This window comes from Phascolarctos cinereus, unplaced genomic scaffold (assembly GCF_003287225.1).
Source record: "Phascolarctos cinereus isolate Bilbo 61053 unplaced genomic scaffold, phaCin_HiC Scaffold_9;HRSCAF=440, whole genome shotgun sequence".
Classification (NCBI taxonomy): domain Eukaryota; kingdom Metazoa; phylum Chordata; class Mammalia; order Diprotodontia; family Phascolarctidae; genus Phascolarctos; species Phascolarctos cinereus.
Window position 1 is genome coordinate 67,954,039 of NW_027556402.1, and position 18,102 is coordinate 67,972,140.

The 18,102-nt window shown below is 38.4% G+C and overlaps 1 protein-coding gene across 4 annotated transcripts in view; it reads right to left on the bottom strand.

Moving 5' to 3' along the window:
* The window catches only part of WWC2 (WW and C2 domain containing 2), a 250,000-nt gene that overhangs the window by 172,539 nt on the left and 59,359 nt on the right, over positions 1-18,102 (bottom strand). For 2 of the 4 annotated variants that reach the window (XM_021007613.2, XM_021007611.2), the window contains exon 1: positions 7,920-7,991. The exons of the other annotated variants lie outside the window; for them this stretch is intronic. Coding sequence is in view for 1 of the 2 variants with exons in the window: in XM_021007611.2 (XP_020863270.1) it covers positions 7,920-7,963 (44 nt within the window). In the remaining variant the exon portion in view is untranslated. Of the gene's footprint in view, positions 1-7,919; positions 7,992-18,102 lie in introns of those variants that run through there. 4 annotated transcript variants of the gene reach the window in all.

The following is an 18,102-nucleotide window of genomic DNA, read 5'->3' on the forward strand; positions in this document are numbered from 1 at the left end:
AATTGGCCCAATAATTCTAGAGAGCAATTTGGAATTATAGTATGCTATAATTTTAGTTTAGTTTAGTTATATTAACTAAAATGTCCATAATGCTTTGATCCAGAGATCCCACTCCTAAGTACATATACCCCAAGAAGGCCAGTGGAAAAAGAAAGACCTTTTACACAACAAAATACTTATGGTGGCACTTTTGTACAAACAAAGAACTAGAAACAAAGTAGATCCCCAACAATGGCCAAATTTCAGCCTGGGAAACATTAACTGTGAACATTACTGTGCTACGAGAAATAATTAATATGGGGCAGCGAGGTGGCACAGTGGATAGAGCACCGGCCCTAGATTCAGGAGAACCTGAGTTCAAATCCAGCCTCAGACACATAACACTAGGCAAGTCACTTAACCCCATGGCCTAGCCAAAAAAAAAAAAAAAACGCCCCCAAAAAGAAATAATTAATATGATGATCACAGAGAATGGATAAAAAGTGAATTAAACATGTGAACTTACAGGAACTGATACCAAGTGAAATAAGAAGAACTAGGAAAACAATATAAGAAATAATAATAATATAAATAAAAAGAACAATTAAACAAACAAAATTATGTGAAAAGTTACAAGTTTGGCCTCAAGTAAGAGATAAAAGAAAATACCTTTGCTAGGCTCAACTCAGACTACAGATGTGCAACAGAGCACACGGGTGGGTCATGCTTTCTCTTTTGGATCTCTGGGCGAGGAATCCATTGGAAAATGTAGGCAAATGTAAAAATAAAAGTTACCAATACGAATGTGTTTTTTTTAAGTCACCTGGTCCAATCTCATTTTATAGATGAGAAAGTACTTCCTGTTTCCATGAAGACTTGTCTTTTCAAGAGGGTCCTGAAAGGTGTCGGTGAGAAGTTATCACTTGATGTTTTCTTGAATCTTAAGAACACCAGCAAGGGATAGGGGCAGCAAAACTCCCTGACAAGAAGAGAGTAGAGGAGACCACAGCAGAGACTGTTTCTGTTTCTCTCTCTCTCTCTCTCTCTCTCTCTCTCTCTCTCTCTCTCTCTCTCTCTCTCTTTCTCCCTTTCTTTTCTTTTCTCTCTTACTTCCCCCCTCTCTCCCTCTCTCTCTGTATCTCTCTCCCCACTTACTCTCTCTTCCTGTCTCTCTAAGTCCCATGCAAGCTTTCTCTCATTCTCTCTCTCTCTCTCACTGTTGCACTCCCTCTCTCTGTCTCTTTCTCTCTCCCTCCCCTTCTCCTCTCAAGTCACTTAATCCCGCAATGTGCCCAGACAATTCTCTCTCTCTCTGTCTCTGTCTCTCTCTCTGTTTCTCCCTTTTTCTCTCTTCCTTCCCCCCTCTCTCCCTCTCTCCCTCCTCTCTCTCTTCCTCTCTCTCACTAAATCACGTGCAAGCTGTCTCATTTTCTCTCTTTCTGTCTCTCCCTTTCTCTCCCTCCCCTTCTCTTCTTAAGTAAGTGACTCTCAATGCCCCTAGACAACTCCCCGCCACTGTCTGTTGTGCTTTCTCTCTCTCTGTGTTTCTCTCTTTCTTCCTCTCTCTTGCTTCCCCCTCTCTCTGTCTCTCTCCCCGCTTCCTCTCTCTTTCTCTCCCACTAAGTCACATGCAAGCTTTCTCTCATTCTTTCTCAGTATCTTCCTTTCTTTCTCTCTCCCTCCCCTTCTCCTCTCAAGTCACTTAATCCTCAATGTCTCCAGACAATTCTCTCTCTCTGTCTCTGTGTCTCTCCTCTCTCCTTCCCCCCAACCCCAACAAACTTCACAGAGGGAGTCCTAACGACAACAACTCATTTGAAAATCTACCGAATGAGACTCTCAGATGTTCTGGCATGGACGTAGAAAAAATGAAGGAAAAAATTTCTGAAACTTGAGTTCTAAGTCCAATGGTGCCTGAGTTGCTTGAGGCTTGGTTCACTGCATTCAGGCTTTTTAAAGGGCTGCTATTCCAAGGAACATCGGCACTTTCAGAGCTCAAATTCATCCTCTTCACAAAATATAACTTTGGAGCTTCATTCATTGAAAAGGGGACTCAAGCTGTGTTAGCCAAGACACCAAGAAATCTACACCACTGCAAGAAAACTAGCCTTTTACATGACTACTGTTTGCAAACCTTGTATATATGCAATCAGTTGTATCACAGGCAGACTACTTTAAATGCCAGAAAGTTGTCATTAGGAAGGCTCCAAAAATGTTCTTTCATGAGTTAAGATTGATCCCACCCTACATATCAGAAAATTCTCAAAGGTAATCTTCAAGAGAGCTATTAAGATAGAATTCTCTACCAAAAAAGCAATCATGTTATAAGGATTCATTGAAATGTACATGGAAAGTCATAAGTGTGTGTGTATACATACATATCTATATCTATATCTATATCTATATCTATATCTATATATCTATCTATCTATCTATCTATCTATCTATCTATCTATATATATATACATATATATATATATATATATATACGTACACCTAGGTGATTCAGTGAATAGAATGCCAAGCCTGGAGTCAAGAAAATTCCTGAGTTCAAATGTGACTTTAGACACTTATGAGCTGCATGACCCTGGGCAAGTCACTTAACCCTGTTCACCTCAGTTTCCTCATCTGTCAAATGAGCTGGAGAAGGAATGGCAAACCACTCCAGTATCTTTGCCAAGAAAATCCCAAATGGGGTCACAAGCGTCAGACATGACTGAAAATGACTGAGCAACAACAAAATAAATACATATGTGTGTATGTATCTATAGATATATATATATAGAGAGAGAGAGATATGTCAGAGTACGGAGATATGGTTGGCAGGTAGATAGATAGATAGAAAGATAGAATGATAGATGGATGGATGTGCTTACATACAATGATGGCTAAAAATATAAAAAGGAAATCAGAAGTGAATTGTCTTTTGAGAATCCAAAGAAATCTCTTCCAAAACCTGCTCAATTGCTAACCAAACTTGGTAAGCACTGGCTCACAAGAGAAGCAGCCACCACACTAAAAAGTAAAGTCACTCAAGCAGTTTTTCCTTTCAGAAAAACATGCCTTCCACTCTGAAATTATGTCCCATTTATTCCGTATGATAGACAGATAGACAGACAGACAGACAGATAGATAGATAAATATTTTCATGTTGCCTCTCTCAAGGTGAGTGATTGTCTTTTATCTTTTTTTTGTCTCCTCAGTACTTTGCACTGGTCAATAGTAAATAAGCATTTATTAAGCATCTACTATATGCCAGATACTACTAAGCTCTAGGGATACAAAGAAAGGCACCTTTCCCAGAAGGAGCTCATAATCTAGTGGGGAAGACAAAAAGGAAACAAATATGTATAAATGAGCTATAGGAAATATGTAATAAAGGGGAGGCACAAAATAAGTACACAGTAAATGCTTTTTGATTAATTATATTTTCCCATAAATTTATCTGTCTATATCAACAGAACATAAATATTAAAGCCCAGAAAAAGAAAAGGAAATCCATGGAGCTAAGGAAGCCTTTCATCTTACTATACAGTCATTTATCCACTCCCTTAACAAAGAATCAGTTGGGAAAAAAATTCTAGATTTAATCCCCATTACTCAACTGTGAAAGCAAAGGCACAAAAGCTTTCAAATGTATAAATGCAAAGCTTAAGCAAACATAAAGCAGATATACTACAGGCCTGCTTGAGCACAATTGCCATTATGTTATGACTAGCTGAATATCTTAAGTAGAGTGAACAGCAGGGGTCAAAGAGGAGATGGGAAAGCAAACAAACCGTTCAGTGAATGCAGAGTTCAGCAGTTGGGCCTATGAAAGAACAATGAGGTTCTAGATTTAAAAGTGGATAGAACCTTAGAAATTATCTAATCCAAGCCCCTCTTCCTACAATAGAAGAAAACCAAGCCTGGGGTGGCTAAACTATTAGTGAAAGTTTGTATTGGTGCAGCAGATACTGTGCTGGACAGCAGTCAGGAAGATTTTCTCTTTGTGAGTTCAAATTTAGCCTCACACACATATTAGCTGTGTGACCCTGGGCAAGTCACTTAACTCCCCTGAGCCTCGGTTTCCTCATCTGTAAAACGGGGATAGCATTGACCTCAGAGTTGCTGTAAGGATCATAATATAAGTAAAGTATTCTGCAAAGATTAAAGTGCTATATGAATGCTAGCTAATATTATTATTATCATCCCACATCTTAAAAAAAAACCTTCAAGAAGAATCTATCATCTTCTTAAGTTATTATCCTGTATATCTTCTCCCAAGTTCCTTTTTAAAAAGCCCTCTTGCTGCTTCTACTTCCTCTCATTCCTCAAACCTTTTACAATCTGGCCTCCAATCTCATTACAAGACTGAATCTGCTCTCTCCAAAGTCACCAATCATCTCCTATTTACCAAGCAGTAACAGTGGTCTTTCAGTTCTTCATCCTTCTAGACCTAGCTGTTGCCTTGACACTGGTGACCACCATCTCCTCCTACACATTCTCTTCCCCTTGGACTTTTGTGATTCTATTCTCTCTAAGTTCTCCTTCCTGTCTCGCCACTTCTCAGTCTCCTTTGTTGGTTCAATATTCAAATCACCCCCTCTAACTATGGGTGTTCTCCAAGGCTATCTTAGGACCTCATAATGGTCTCTTCTCTCTACAAGCTTTTTCATTAATTTCATCAACTCCCAAGGTTTTTATTATCATCTCTATGCTGATGACTCCCGAGTGTATCTATCCAGCCCTGGTTCCTCTTTGGCATTCAATCCCAACCTTTCCAACTGCTTAGTACACATTTCAAACTGGATGTCTGAGAGCCATCTCAATCTCAACATGTCCAAAACAGGACTTGTTATTGTTAACTCCCCCAAATCCTCCCTCTTCCAATCTTCTCTTTTTCAATCAAAAGCACCCCCCAAGGGTCAGCTAGGTGGCACAGTGGATACAGCACCAGTCCTGGATTCAGGAGGACCTGAGTTCAAATCCGGCCTCAGACACATAATACTTACTAGCTGTGTGACCCTGGGCAAGTCACTTAACCCCACTGCCTAGCCACCAAAAAAAAAAAAAAGAAAAGAAAAACAGAAAAAAAAGCACCCCCATTCTTCTAGTCTTTGAGGTTAATAACCTCATCATTAGCCTTGATTCCTTCCTATCCCACTCCACCTATCTAGCTACCAAACCTTGCATCTCTTAAATCTGACCCCCTTTTCTCTAGTCACACAATGAGCATCTTAGTTCGGGACCTAAACGTCTCCTGACTAGATTATTGCAATGTTCTTCTAATTAGTCTTCCTGTAACAAGTCTCTCCCTGCTTCAGCTCCTCTTTCCAACTGCTGCCCAGATCACTGACTTTAAGCACATATCTGATCACGGCATTCTCCTACATAATAAAACTCCAGAAGCTTCCCATTACCTGCGGAGTAAAATACAAACTCCTGCTTAAGTTTAAATACTAACTGCCCGCTTAAACTCCTTTACAATCTCATCGTACACTCCTCCTATTCCCTCACTTTGCAATCTAACCAGACGGACCTCTCTCTCTCTCACATTCTCATCTCCATGACTTTGCATTAACCGTGCTTCATGCCAGGCATACACTAATTCCTCACTCACACCTTAGAGGATCCCTCTCTTCCTTCAAGATGCAGTTCAAGTACTATCTTCTATAGAAAACCTTTCCTGATCCCCTCACTCTCAAACTACCTTGTATTTAACTACTTTTGATTTATTTCTATTTAGTCCAAACTACTTGGTAAATAGGAGATGATTGGTAACTTTGGAGAGAGCAGATTCAGTCTTGTAATGAGATTGGAGGCCAGATTGTAAAAGGTTTGAGGAGTGAGAGGAAGTAGAGGCAGCAAGAGGGCTTTTTAAAAAGGAACTTGGGAGAAGATATACAGGATAATAACTTAAGAAGATGATAGATTCTTCTTGAAGGTTTTCTTTTAAGATGTGGGATGATAATAATAATATTAGCTAGCATTCATATAGCACTTTAATCTTTGCAGAATACTTTACTTATATTATGATCCTTACAGCAACTCTGAGGTCAATGCTATCCCCGTTTTACAGATGAGGAAACCGAGGCTCAGGGGAGTTAAGTGACTTGCCCAGAGGTCACATAGCTAGTAAGTGTCTCCGTCAGGTTTTGAACTTCCAGACTCCAGATTAATACTCTACCTACTGTACTATTAACTACCTCAATTTGAGTGTGTTTGAAGGCAGTAGAGAAAGAGCCAATATACAGGGAAAGATTGAAGATATAGGAGTAGGGGAGTAGATGGGACAAGTGCCCTTGATGTCTCCCCCATGAAAATTTCAGTGGAAATTATTTCATTTATTTCAGCACCTAGAACAGCACACGGTTGGCATTTAATGATAGCATGTTGACTGATAGCTTTTCTATGGGTTTCTTGACTTATCTTTCTGTTCCCTATGATCTCATTTGCTAGGCACCTTAGAACACCAGGTAACTAACTTGTCTCAAAGCTACATCTCCTGTAACTGTCCCTGCTCACTCCCAAGTTGAGCTACCTCTTTCACCATTCCATTTTGCCATTCACACAGCCCTAATAGAGGGAGCGACAAACCACTCTAGTATGTGCATATTTAAGCAAACACCCATCACCAGTGAATCATCCCAGAAAAAGCAACATTTTTCTTTTAATTTTAGTGAATAGCTAACATTTATACGGCAACTATTATGTACCAAGCTCTGTGCTAAGTGCTTTACAAATATCTCATTTAATCTTCATGACAACCCTGAGAGTTGGGTGCTATTATTATCCCTATTTCGCAGATGAGGAAATTAAATGACTTGCCCAGGGTCACCCAGCTACTAAACATCTGGGGTTGAATTTAAACTTAGGTCTTCCTGACTCTAGGCCCAGAGTTCTATCCCCTATAGCACCTAGCTGCCGAAACAAATTTTTGTTTGGAATTTTGCTTTTGCAGCAACAGGTTGCAAACAAGTGAGGTAGGTAACTTTTGAGTGGAAAATGTGAAGCACAGAATATTGCAAGCGTTATTGTATCACGTCACCCAAACGGTCACCTTATGAAGGGATCAAAGATCAAAGATGGAGATGAAATATTGTTAGTAAATAAAAATGGAGATCAAATGAAACAAACACTAGATGGTACCATGTCCACAAACACTTCATACAGATCTCCTGATTTCTTGGACTTCAGGGCACCAACCTGTTGTTCTATATTTACTGGATGAAGAGGAGTTTAAGCACTCCCAGCCCCTGGTTTCAAGGAAAGGTACAAAAAAGGAAATTGCTCACCCAACAGGGCCAGAGCCAAGTTTCACAGTTTCAGGTGTAGGTATTCCATAAATATTAAATGGCAAAGAAAGAAAAGCTGGCTATGCCAAAAAGATCATCTCATTCTTACGAGAGGCCACTGCAAGCAAACGAAGGGAGTGAAAAACAAATGAAGCTGTTTCAGAACTAAACTCATTTTGGTTGAAGAGGCCAGTAAGTGACAGGTAATCTATAGAGAATAAGGCCAGTGAGAAAGCAAAGGAAATACTAGTCAGGCAGATGCCACACAGGGGTACAGATCAGAACATTTCCTCTTCCTCCCAAACCTTGAACAACATAAATGATCCCATGACCCCCACCTTTCATCACTGCTCTCAGATGGCACAACAGACCTAGGCATTTCAGTTCCTCAAGGCCCTGCTGATATTCCTTAGTTACACACACTTCATAAAACAACATCAAAAGAAATCTCCAAGTTGGGCTTTCAAGGAATATTGAGGGCATAAAATACCACAAAGCTGAGAAATGTTCCTAGGTGGCCTGAGGAATGCAGCCATCATATTAAAAATCCATTCATAACCCAAGATTAGCTTCATTTTAATATATTAACTTGAGATTGGCCATAAAGAAAGTACTTTATGAGTCATAAAACACTACATAACTGTGAGTTATTTTCATACATACTTTTTGGGTGCTACTTTCCTTGTAATCTCTCTTTTGTTTTCCATTTACAGAGCACTAGATCATATGAGGCCTAAAAATTAAACACATGGAATGTTAAGAATGTCTGATAACATACCTAGTTCAGAGATCATACCCCAGCCATAAAAATATGTATGACCTTTGAGCTTTAGGTAAGAAATTCAAATACACTGCAATCTAGATTACACAAAGGTGTGCTGACTACTGGGGCTGTTCTGCTGCTGCTGCTTCTCTTGTTTTGGGAGAAGCTAAATCTAGTTATTCATTGTTACCAAAAATTAAGAGCATCCTTTTCCCTCACCTTAACATAATTATGAATGCAGTGTGCAAGGCATGGCTTTGGTGAATTTTAAACTAGTAGCTGCAACATGAGAACCATTAAAAACCAGTTTGGAAAACATTTCTTCCAACCCTGTCTTCTATAAACATGGATGTAAGAAGAATGACACTTGTTTCACAGCCATGTCTTTTTTCACTGATTATCTAATTAGCTAATCATTTACCTAACTATCTAATTTGCCACTTCAAAAAAAGCTTCAACATTTTTACAAGATGATCACCTTTACTTTATTTTTCAAAAAACATATTTTACATTTTTACTTTATCTTAATAGTACATTAAAAAATACAAAGTTCTTGTGATCTGACCATGTTTTATAGTTAACAATAGTCTTAGAATTCTGCCACCATCTATTTAGCTGTAAGACCTTGCTTGGAAAAGTTGCCTCTACCTTCTAGGCCTCAGTCTTCCCACCCTGAAAATAAGAAGGCTAAACAAGTTGATTTAACACCACTTCTGCTCTAAAATATTATGATTTTATAAGGTCCTACAAAATTGAAAAGATTACAATATGGGACAGAGCTACACACATACATACACACAAAACCATACACACACATCATTTGATGCTCTCAATAATCTAGTGTATTCATAGATCTCTCTTTCCATAATCTTGTATTTCACAAAAGTGGGTGGACTGAATTTTTTAAATGTTTTATTGATGCTTTTGGACTAAATTTCAATAATTCACATATTTTCCCAATGATTTACAGAATAATCCCAGGGAGGCTCTATCTTCATCTCTGACTGACTGAGCTTCAATTGACAACCATTCTTAATAGTTTAGCTTTAAATTCCCTGTGGCTCAAAGGAAGTCTGTGGTCAACAGAACAGGAAATATAAGAATTCTTATGTATTTTTAATAGTCAGTCCCCATCCCTATTCCTCATCTGTAAAACGAGATTGGATTAGATATTCAAGGGCATTCCTATTTTTGAATTTTAAGATAAAAATGTGGGTTTTGTGTAAATCAGAGCAATATTATCTTTATTCAATATGAGAAGGGGTACGAAGAAGAATTCCTGGTCCAGTGAATGACCTACAACCTATCATATTAAGGAGTGGGGCGGTGGAACAGTGGGAGAGAGTGCCTTTGGAGTCAGAGGATCTGAATTCAAAACCTACTACTTAGGTGACCTTGGACAGATCACTTAACCTCTCTAGCCCTCAGTTTCTTCATCTGTAGGGCTTGACCTGAATGGCCTCTAGAGACCCTTTCAGCCCTAGATCAAAGACCTCTTAAGCCTCATCTTCACCATCAGCATGATGGCCTTATGTGAAATTATTTTTACTGTATCAAGTAAATGTAAACGTGACATTACACAGGCAAGCTAACTGATGACAGAGGGTTGGAAGCCACATCACACTGGAACAAAAAGAAAACACTCCCAATCCAAATTCAAGGACCTGGATTCAAATTTCAGTTCTGCCACCTATGAGGATGCTACTCAACCTCCCTGGATCTCAATTTTCTCATCTGAAAAATGAGGGGGTCAGTTGAAGAAAAGGACTGCCCCAAATCTAAATCCTAGATCCCCAAGCAGCTTAATCAACACTTGCAAAATAACATTTTAACTTCTTCTCTTCCTATCCCCTAAGGTTTTAAATACCCAGCTCAAGAGTTCCCACCACCCAATGTGGTAATCTTCAAGCAGACACGGATTTAAGGACAGAACCGGGATTCATGTGGCTGAAATCTGTCTTGGCGGGTGGAATTCACCCACTTAAAAACTGCAGTCTGGAACAGATGATCTTTGCCAATCTCTCCAGATTCTATTGTTCTTGTGCAAAGAGCATGTAAGCAGAGGAAATGCCAAATTTCAAGCTAAGCCTTAGGAGGAAAATTTTTGTTAAAAAGTATTTATTTCAACCACTAACTAGTTTTCCTTACAAAGTTAAACTGAGAATTTAATAAAAAAAATTTCATTTTATTTAAAAAAAAAAACAGCCAACCTTCTCATTTAAATAGAGATGTGAAAACACATTTTACTAAATGGACCCTCAAAATATCACGATATAAGAACAGTATTCTGTTCGTCTAAACACATTTTTATGAAATTTTATTTAACATAAATGCAGCAAGGAATTTCCTTTAGGATATAATAAAGATTATGAGAAATGTTTACCAGGAAGACAGCTTTTAAAACAGCCATTTGGAATTAAACAAAATCATATATGCTTTTTAAAAAGTCCTCTTTGTGGCTTCTTGTCAAGAATATTTCATTGTAACATATTCAAAAGCACCAGTACAGAATTGAAAAAAAAAATTAAATGATATTCGAAACAATTTTTAAGGCTCCTTTATTACCTAACCTCAGCTTTCCTCATCTGCAAAATGGGAGGATACTTGCACTGTGCACTTTATAGAAACGTGAGCTATATAGTGTCTACATTCTTTCCTTTAAACAGTGATTTTATGAGCCCCAAATGGGCCTCACTCCCTTTTGCAATGAGTCTAATGGTATGAGAAGTATGTAGCATTTATATAACAGGAAACATCTAAAAGCATTCTGCTGAGATTTCCTTCCCCCACACCCCCTTCCACACCCATTCCTTAAAACTGCCTTCAAAGGGTCTTCTGTGTTCTTTAAAAATTAAACACTAGTTACTAATAGAAATATTGTACTTACTTCTTGGTTTGTTTATTAGACACTTGCATTCACCCTAACGTTTTATTTAGACTGGTTTAAATAACTTTTTAATCTCAGCACCTGATCCTCATTGCCCAAGGATTTTAATGTCTGGCAGGTCAAGTATGCTTTTCTTCTGTTATCAGGGTGGAATTTAGGAGGAAAAGAAGTAAGGTTACTCACCTCTCTTTCCATTCTCCACATACCAATGATGGACCAAGAGTCCTTCTTTAGTTAATAGCATGTGACATAAGTGTTACTTTGACACTCAAAGTCACAAGAGGTCACACCTCTCTCTCTCTCTCTCTCTCTCTCTCTCTCTCTCTCTCTCTCTCTCTCTCTCTCTCTCTCTCTCTCTCTCTCCCTCCCTCCCTCCCTCCCCCCCCTTTCCCTCTCTTCCTCCCTCCCCCTCTCAATAGCTCTGACTGCCTAATTCAACCTTGTAAACTAACCCTGCCCAGACATAGGGGGAATCAAGGAAAAGAGAATGTATAATACAATGAGAAATCATGGGACAAAACTCACCCTCTTCTATCTAAAGAAGTAATGGATAATGGGTGGGAAACAATTGTCAGATGTGATCAATGTGTCCATTTGATTTCCTTAAATGTTTGTGTTTTTTAAAATAAGGAATGGTTTTATTGGGGTTATTGGGAAAGGTCTGTGATTTAAAAAAAAATAGCAAGCATCAATAAAACATTTAAAACATACAAAGGGATGCCTATCTTGGTATGTCATAGACAAAAGTATTCTTTCGTGTTGCCACATCTGGAGATGTAAACACATTTCTCAGGGGGAAAAAAAGAGCTCCAAGAATGTCATTATGATAAAAAACTGAATGCCTATTGGTAGCATTGTGGCAAAAAATGCTAGGACATAGAAGACAGAACTATTACCTATGACTTTGCATTAAAAAAAACTAGTCTCTTAGTTTCGATTTCCTAATCTGAAAATGACAGAGGCAGTAGGCCTAGAACTTTAGGGTCCCCTCCAGCTTTAAAATTCCTAGTCTAAGGAATTCTTGGCAAGAAGGCAGCGTCTATTGTTGGGACAGAGCCAGGCTAGCAATTGCCTGGTCTTTCAGCACCCCCTTAACACATTTAGCCTGACAGACGGGCAAGAGCACCAGACCTGAAGGAGACCTGGGTCTCAAGTCCAGTCCCGACATTTAATAGCTTTGTAACTCTGGGCAATTTCTACATCTGTTATTATAAGGAAAATTCTTTGTACAACTTAAAGCACTATATAATTATGAATTATTATTAAGTTGTTTTAAGGCCATACGCAGGAGCAATGAGATGGTTCCACTCAAGAGAAATTGATCTGAAAGGCTGGCCCCCTTCAGTAGCCCCTGAAAATGAGGGTTTCTTACCCATTTTTTGCATCATGAACCCCTTTGTGTCAACCTGGTAAAGCCTATGAACCCCTTCTCAGAAGGATTATAAATGAATAAAGTTAATATAGGATTATAAATGGAAACCAATTATGTTGAAATATAGATGTAATTTTTTCCCCATCCAACTTCATGAACCCTCTGAAATCTATTCATGGTCTCCCTGGGATGGGGTGAGGTACGGGGGTCCATGGACCCCAGATTATGAACCCCGGGGTGTTAGCTGTTTAGTTGTGTCTGACTCTTCATGACAGCATTTGGGGTTTTCTTGGCTAAGATACTGGAGACGTTGGCCATTTCCTTCTCCAGCTCATTTTACAGGTGAGGAACTGAGACAAATAGGGTTAGGTGATTTGCCCAGGATCACACAGCTAGTAAGTGTCTGAGGCTGAATTTGAATTCAGTTCTTCATGACAATAGGTCCAGAGTGTGCCACCTCACTGCCCCTACACTAGAGTAAACCTGCCCTGACCATGCCATGGGTCAGAACCAAACCCTCCAAGACTACAACACCTTTCCTGCAACCACAAGCCTTTATTTCAGGCTACATCCAGTCCTAGGAATTTCCCGAATTTTATAGTAAGGAAAAGACGGAGATCCTCATCAGTTTCTCCATCATTTTAATTTGGATTGTCATCCTCTTCTTCCTGTTTCCTTCTCTTCTACTTACCATCACCCCTCTCCCCAAAGGGACCAGATCAAGTCATCTTAGAGGCCCCAAATACTCTACCACATTCTTAAATTAAGTCATAAGGTCCTCAAAACTGAAAACCAAAATCCTACTTAATAAAATTTAGGGCAGAAAGTGAATCCCTTCCATAGACCCTTTCTTTCTCTCAGTCCAACCAGATGATCTCGAAGGTATCTGCCAGCTCGAAATCCGATGAGTCTGTGATTTTATTGATGACCCAAAGAAACTATCCCATTCCTCCTGTAAGGGCAAAACTGAATTCTGGCTCAATTTTTTCTTTAATCTCCAATACTCTAAAACTATGATTTTGTCAAAATCCTAATTAGAGTCAGTTTGTAATTTGCCTAAATTGTCCAAGCAAATACCAATTTCACTTCATCCAAAATTACTATGACTCAGAAAATTAAGTCCAATAAGCCATCTCTCCCAACCTTTCCACCTTATTTCATGATTCAATTCCACATATGATTAAGTTACAAAATTTAAAACCATCCAATACCTAACTGAGAAATCAGTTCTGGTATCTTGACCTAGAAAATATCCACTAGCTTCACATTAAAAAAAAATGAAAACACCTGAATTAACTAAAGTACTTTTGGGCATCTTCTCCATAGAATAACTCAATCAAGATGCAGGGCACTTTTAAATAGGATGACAATGACTTGTAATATCTTCTGTACCACAAAACAATTATTCCAAATAAAGTGTAGTGAAGGCAATGCAAATTCCTTTTTGGAAATGAAGCAAATATTCCCAGTTCTGTTTATCCATGAAATATTGGCAGTATAACTGTTGCAATTTCTATTCACTTCCTATTATTTTCTCTTCAGCATTCCTTCCATTCTTCACTGCATACTCTCTCAAGAGGAAATAGGTTAGAACTAGATTTACTGGAAAAAATTAGTAAGAATTTCTTTACCTGGGCTATATAATCATTTTGCATTAAATCAAGAAAAATATACTATACTTTTTCCCTCAAAAACATATATGCATGTGTAAACACACACAAAAATGTATATATGTGTGTACATAATACATAGACATACACACACCCCATCCTGCTATCAAACAAAAAAGCAGGATTTGTTCTGTTTAGAAAGGAAAATACTATAGCAACAATTCTCCTTGGTTTCACTTATGTCAGAAATGATTAGGTTCACACCAAAGCCCAGTTCCATAACTTGAGGAATAGGCATCACAGGCAGAAGAGAGATGAGTTAATAAGGGACAGATAAGGGACAGGTGGAGAAGAGGATGCTAACAGTGCTCAAGGAATGACAGATAGCATACGGTGATAATGGGGGATAATGGTGGGCAAAATGGGGAACAGATGGAAGGCAGACAGAGAAGAATATACAGCGGATAATGCTGACAGTGACTGAGAAAAATAGGAGCAGACGCACTCAACTTGTGGTGATTCACCATTGTGGTGAAAAGAGCCTGATATCTGGAGCCCAAAGGTCTGGGTCAGGGGTGGGGAACCTTCAGCCTCAAGTCCACATGTGGCCCTCTAGGTCCTCAAGTATGGCCAAGGATTCTGTCAAAGGGCCACACTCGTGGACCTAGAGGGCCACCTTTGATTCAGTCAAAGGGCTGCACTTGAGGACCAAGGAGGCCATATGTGGCCTCAAGGCCACAGATTCCCCACCCCTGGTCTGGGTCCTAATTTTCATTATGCTAATATTAACTGAGTTATAGGACCTCAAGAAGTCCATTTTACCTCTCTGGGATTCAGTTCCCTCACATGTAAAATGAGGGGCCTAGACTAGGTAATCTCGATATCTCTTCTAGTTCTCAGTCCTATAGTCCTAAAACAACAGACCTAATTTATTAAGTCCCTGCTGGGTACAGGACTCTCTGCTAGAGACACGGAGGATAAGACCTGGTTAAATGAAGCACAGTGTCTACCATCATGGAGCAAACAGGCTACTGAACGATGGAGCACAGAGACAAATAACTGCTTAACAAATCATACATGATAAAGGCCCGAGAGAGGTACAAATGAAATGCTGTGTGAGGTCCAAGATGATGAGGAAGGGACAATGAGAAGTCAATGCCAGCTGCAAGAGAACAGGGAAATTCTCTTATGGAAATGTCATGTAATTTGTACATTCAATGTGTAAGGGAAAGGGGGAAGTCATTCCAGGCACAGGGGACAACCCTAGTTTGAGAAACAGTGGTCCATACGACATAAGGGGCAGCTAGGTAGTGCAGTGGACAGAGCACCAGGCCTAGAGTCAGGAAGACCTGAGTTCCAATCTGGTCTCATTTACTAGCTGTGTGACCCTGAACAAGTCACTTAACCCTATTTGCCTCAGCTTTGTAAAAATAAGCTGAAGAAGGAAATGGCAAACTGCTCCAGTATCTTTGCCAAGAAAACCCCATACAGGGTCACAGAGAGTCAGACACAACTGAAACACCTGAACAGCAACACAGAACATAAGAGAAAAGCAAACTTTCCAGTGTTTCAAATCAAGGCACTTTTATTTAAATTAACTGCAAAATATAAAGACAGAAATATGAAAACTTGTAACAGGTCAGAGTCAGCCACAATACTGGGAGTGAGAAGGAACACTAAAATGAAAAGGACTAGGGGAAAAGTTGCCACCACAAGGGAGCAAAATACTTAGATTCTATAGGGGGAACAACATATATATATATATATATATATAATATATATATATATATATATATATATATGTATATATATATATATATATATATGTATATATATATATATATACATATGTATATATATATATATATATATATATGTAAGCAGGGGTGTGCTGATAAATGTTTAAGAATTGACTCTTTGAAAACAAAAATCAATTAAAAAATTTAAAAACCAAAAATATAAATATAAATAAATAAATAAAAAGAATTGGCTCTCTGAAATGACACATTTTAAATTTAATCAAGCAATCAACCAAAATGTATTAAGCACCTATGTGCCAGGTCCCATGCTAAGTGCTGGGACAGCTCCTGCCCCCTCAAGGAACCTACAGACTAATGAACATTATTTTAATCTGCATTATTAACATTCACTCCATCACTTTCTTAAGTCTAGATGATCCACAAAGCAATAAATTGAGCCCAGATTCCCTGAGATGTAAAATGCTCACACTGAATACCGAACAACAGGCTCATCTGAACTTGGGTCTTCCTGACTCTAGGAACAGAACTCTATCTACTGCCTTATCTACTTTTAAGTGATATTAATAAATGCTAGCCAGTTGGTGCAGTAAATAAAGTGGCAGCCCTAGAGTCAGAAGACTCTGAGTTCAAATCCTGACTTACTAGCTGTGTGACCCTGGGCAAGTCACTTAACCTCAGCAGCCTCCAAAAAAAAAAAAGGAAAGGAAAGAAGGAAGTTTAAAAAAATTAATAAATGCTATTTTATTATTGTCATTATCGTCATCTTACCAAGCTTATTAAATGTAATTCCCCTTAACACACTGCCATATATCTAAACTAGGCTGCTTACTGTTCCCCTTATACATCTCATCTCCTATCTCTTTCCCACATATGGCATTTCTTGATTCCTTCCCCCCTCCTTCACCCACAGCCAACAGTACTTCGTATCTGATACTTCCTTATGTTTACTTTGGATATAAATTTTGTATTTACTTAAATGTATCAATGTTCTTTTTTCAGATACAATGTAAGCTTATCGAGGGTAGAGACCTCTTCTTTTGTCTTTGTATACCTAACAGTGCCTGATGCATAGTAGGTATTCAATAAATGCCTGTTGATCTAATTTTTTTAACTTAGAATGAAACAAATATTCTTTGTCTCCTCACAGATAATTCTGATTTTTCACTTCTCTAGTCTCTGAAGACTCCAAATGCTTATGTGAATTCTAGCAGCTCATGATTGTAATTTTAAAACCTCATAAAAACGTTTTAAATTTGTGATAGCTGCTATTTGCGGAGACATGACTGCTAGATGTTCATGTCAGCTACCACTTTGGCAGTTAAAAACTAACATAATACTGAGGAAAAAATGGGAAAAGCATACTTAGCTGGTTATGACCTTCATATAGCTATTCTAAAGCGGTTATATGAATTTACTATTTCAAACTTAATCCAATTAAAAATATAATCCTTATTCCACAACAATATCTTTAAGATTTAACATGTTTTAAGTTGAATTATCTTTACCTAAGGGTTAAGTGATTTACAAAAACCATTATAAGTGGGAAAAATATTTTAAAACTTATAAAGTTAACTGATTTTTATTTGCACTGCCTCTACTCAGCTATAACCTTAGCTATGCCTTACTGACTAATCAATAGCTAAAAGTGGGTCCCAGGAGTACTGTACTACCACAACCAAAACTAATACTAGTAACAATACATTTCTGTGTGGCTTTATGGTTTGTAAATCATAAAAGTTTTCTTCATAACACCCCAGTGAGGTATGTAACACAGTCATTATCTTCTACAATGATCATTGTTACTCAGTATATCCAACGAGTTGTCAAGTGTTGGCAACTCTACCTCTGCAACATTTTTTGCATCTATCTATCCACTGCCTTCTCTCTACTCACAAAGCCACAACACCACCTTAGAGTTGAGGTCATTATCTCCTCTTGCCTGAAGTATGTAATATACTCTTAAATGGCCTCTGTCTCAAGTCACTCCTGACTCCAATCCACCCTCCACACTGCTGCCAAATGATGTCCCTATGCCAAAAGAAACTGACTATTATCACTTCCTTGCTTAATAAAATCTAACAGCTCCCTCCTGCCTGTTGCACTGATGTTGATTTGAGTATGTGACTGTCTTACCTACCTCACAAAGCTGTTTTGAGGGAAGGGCTTAGTAACCATCAAAACAACATACAGAAGCTATTAATAAAATAAATTAGCTGACATTAAACAATATTTTCAATACCTTTTTCTCTGTCTTGTTTCTGAAATGCGGCGCCTCATCTCATTCATCTGGAACTCATTTTCCTGAGACTATAATGCCTGCGTTGCTATGGAGATGAGAAATGCTTACATTGATGCTATCCCAGAATGCACCAATGGGCGACCTGTAGAACTTGGATTTCTGGGGTTATATCATATATAACTTATATTATTGTATATTACAAAAAATTGGAAGGG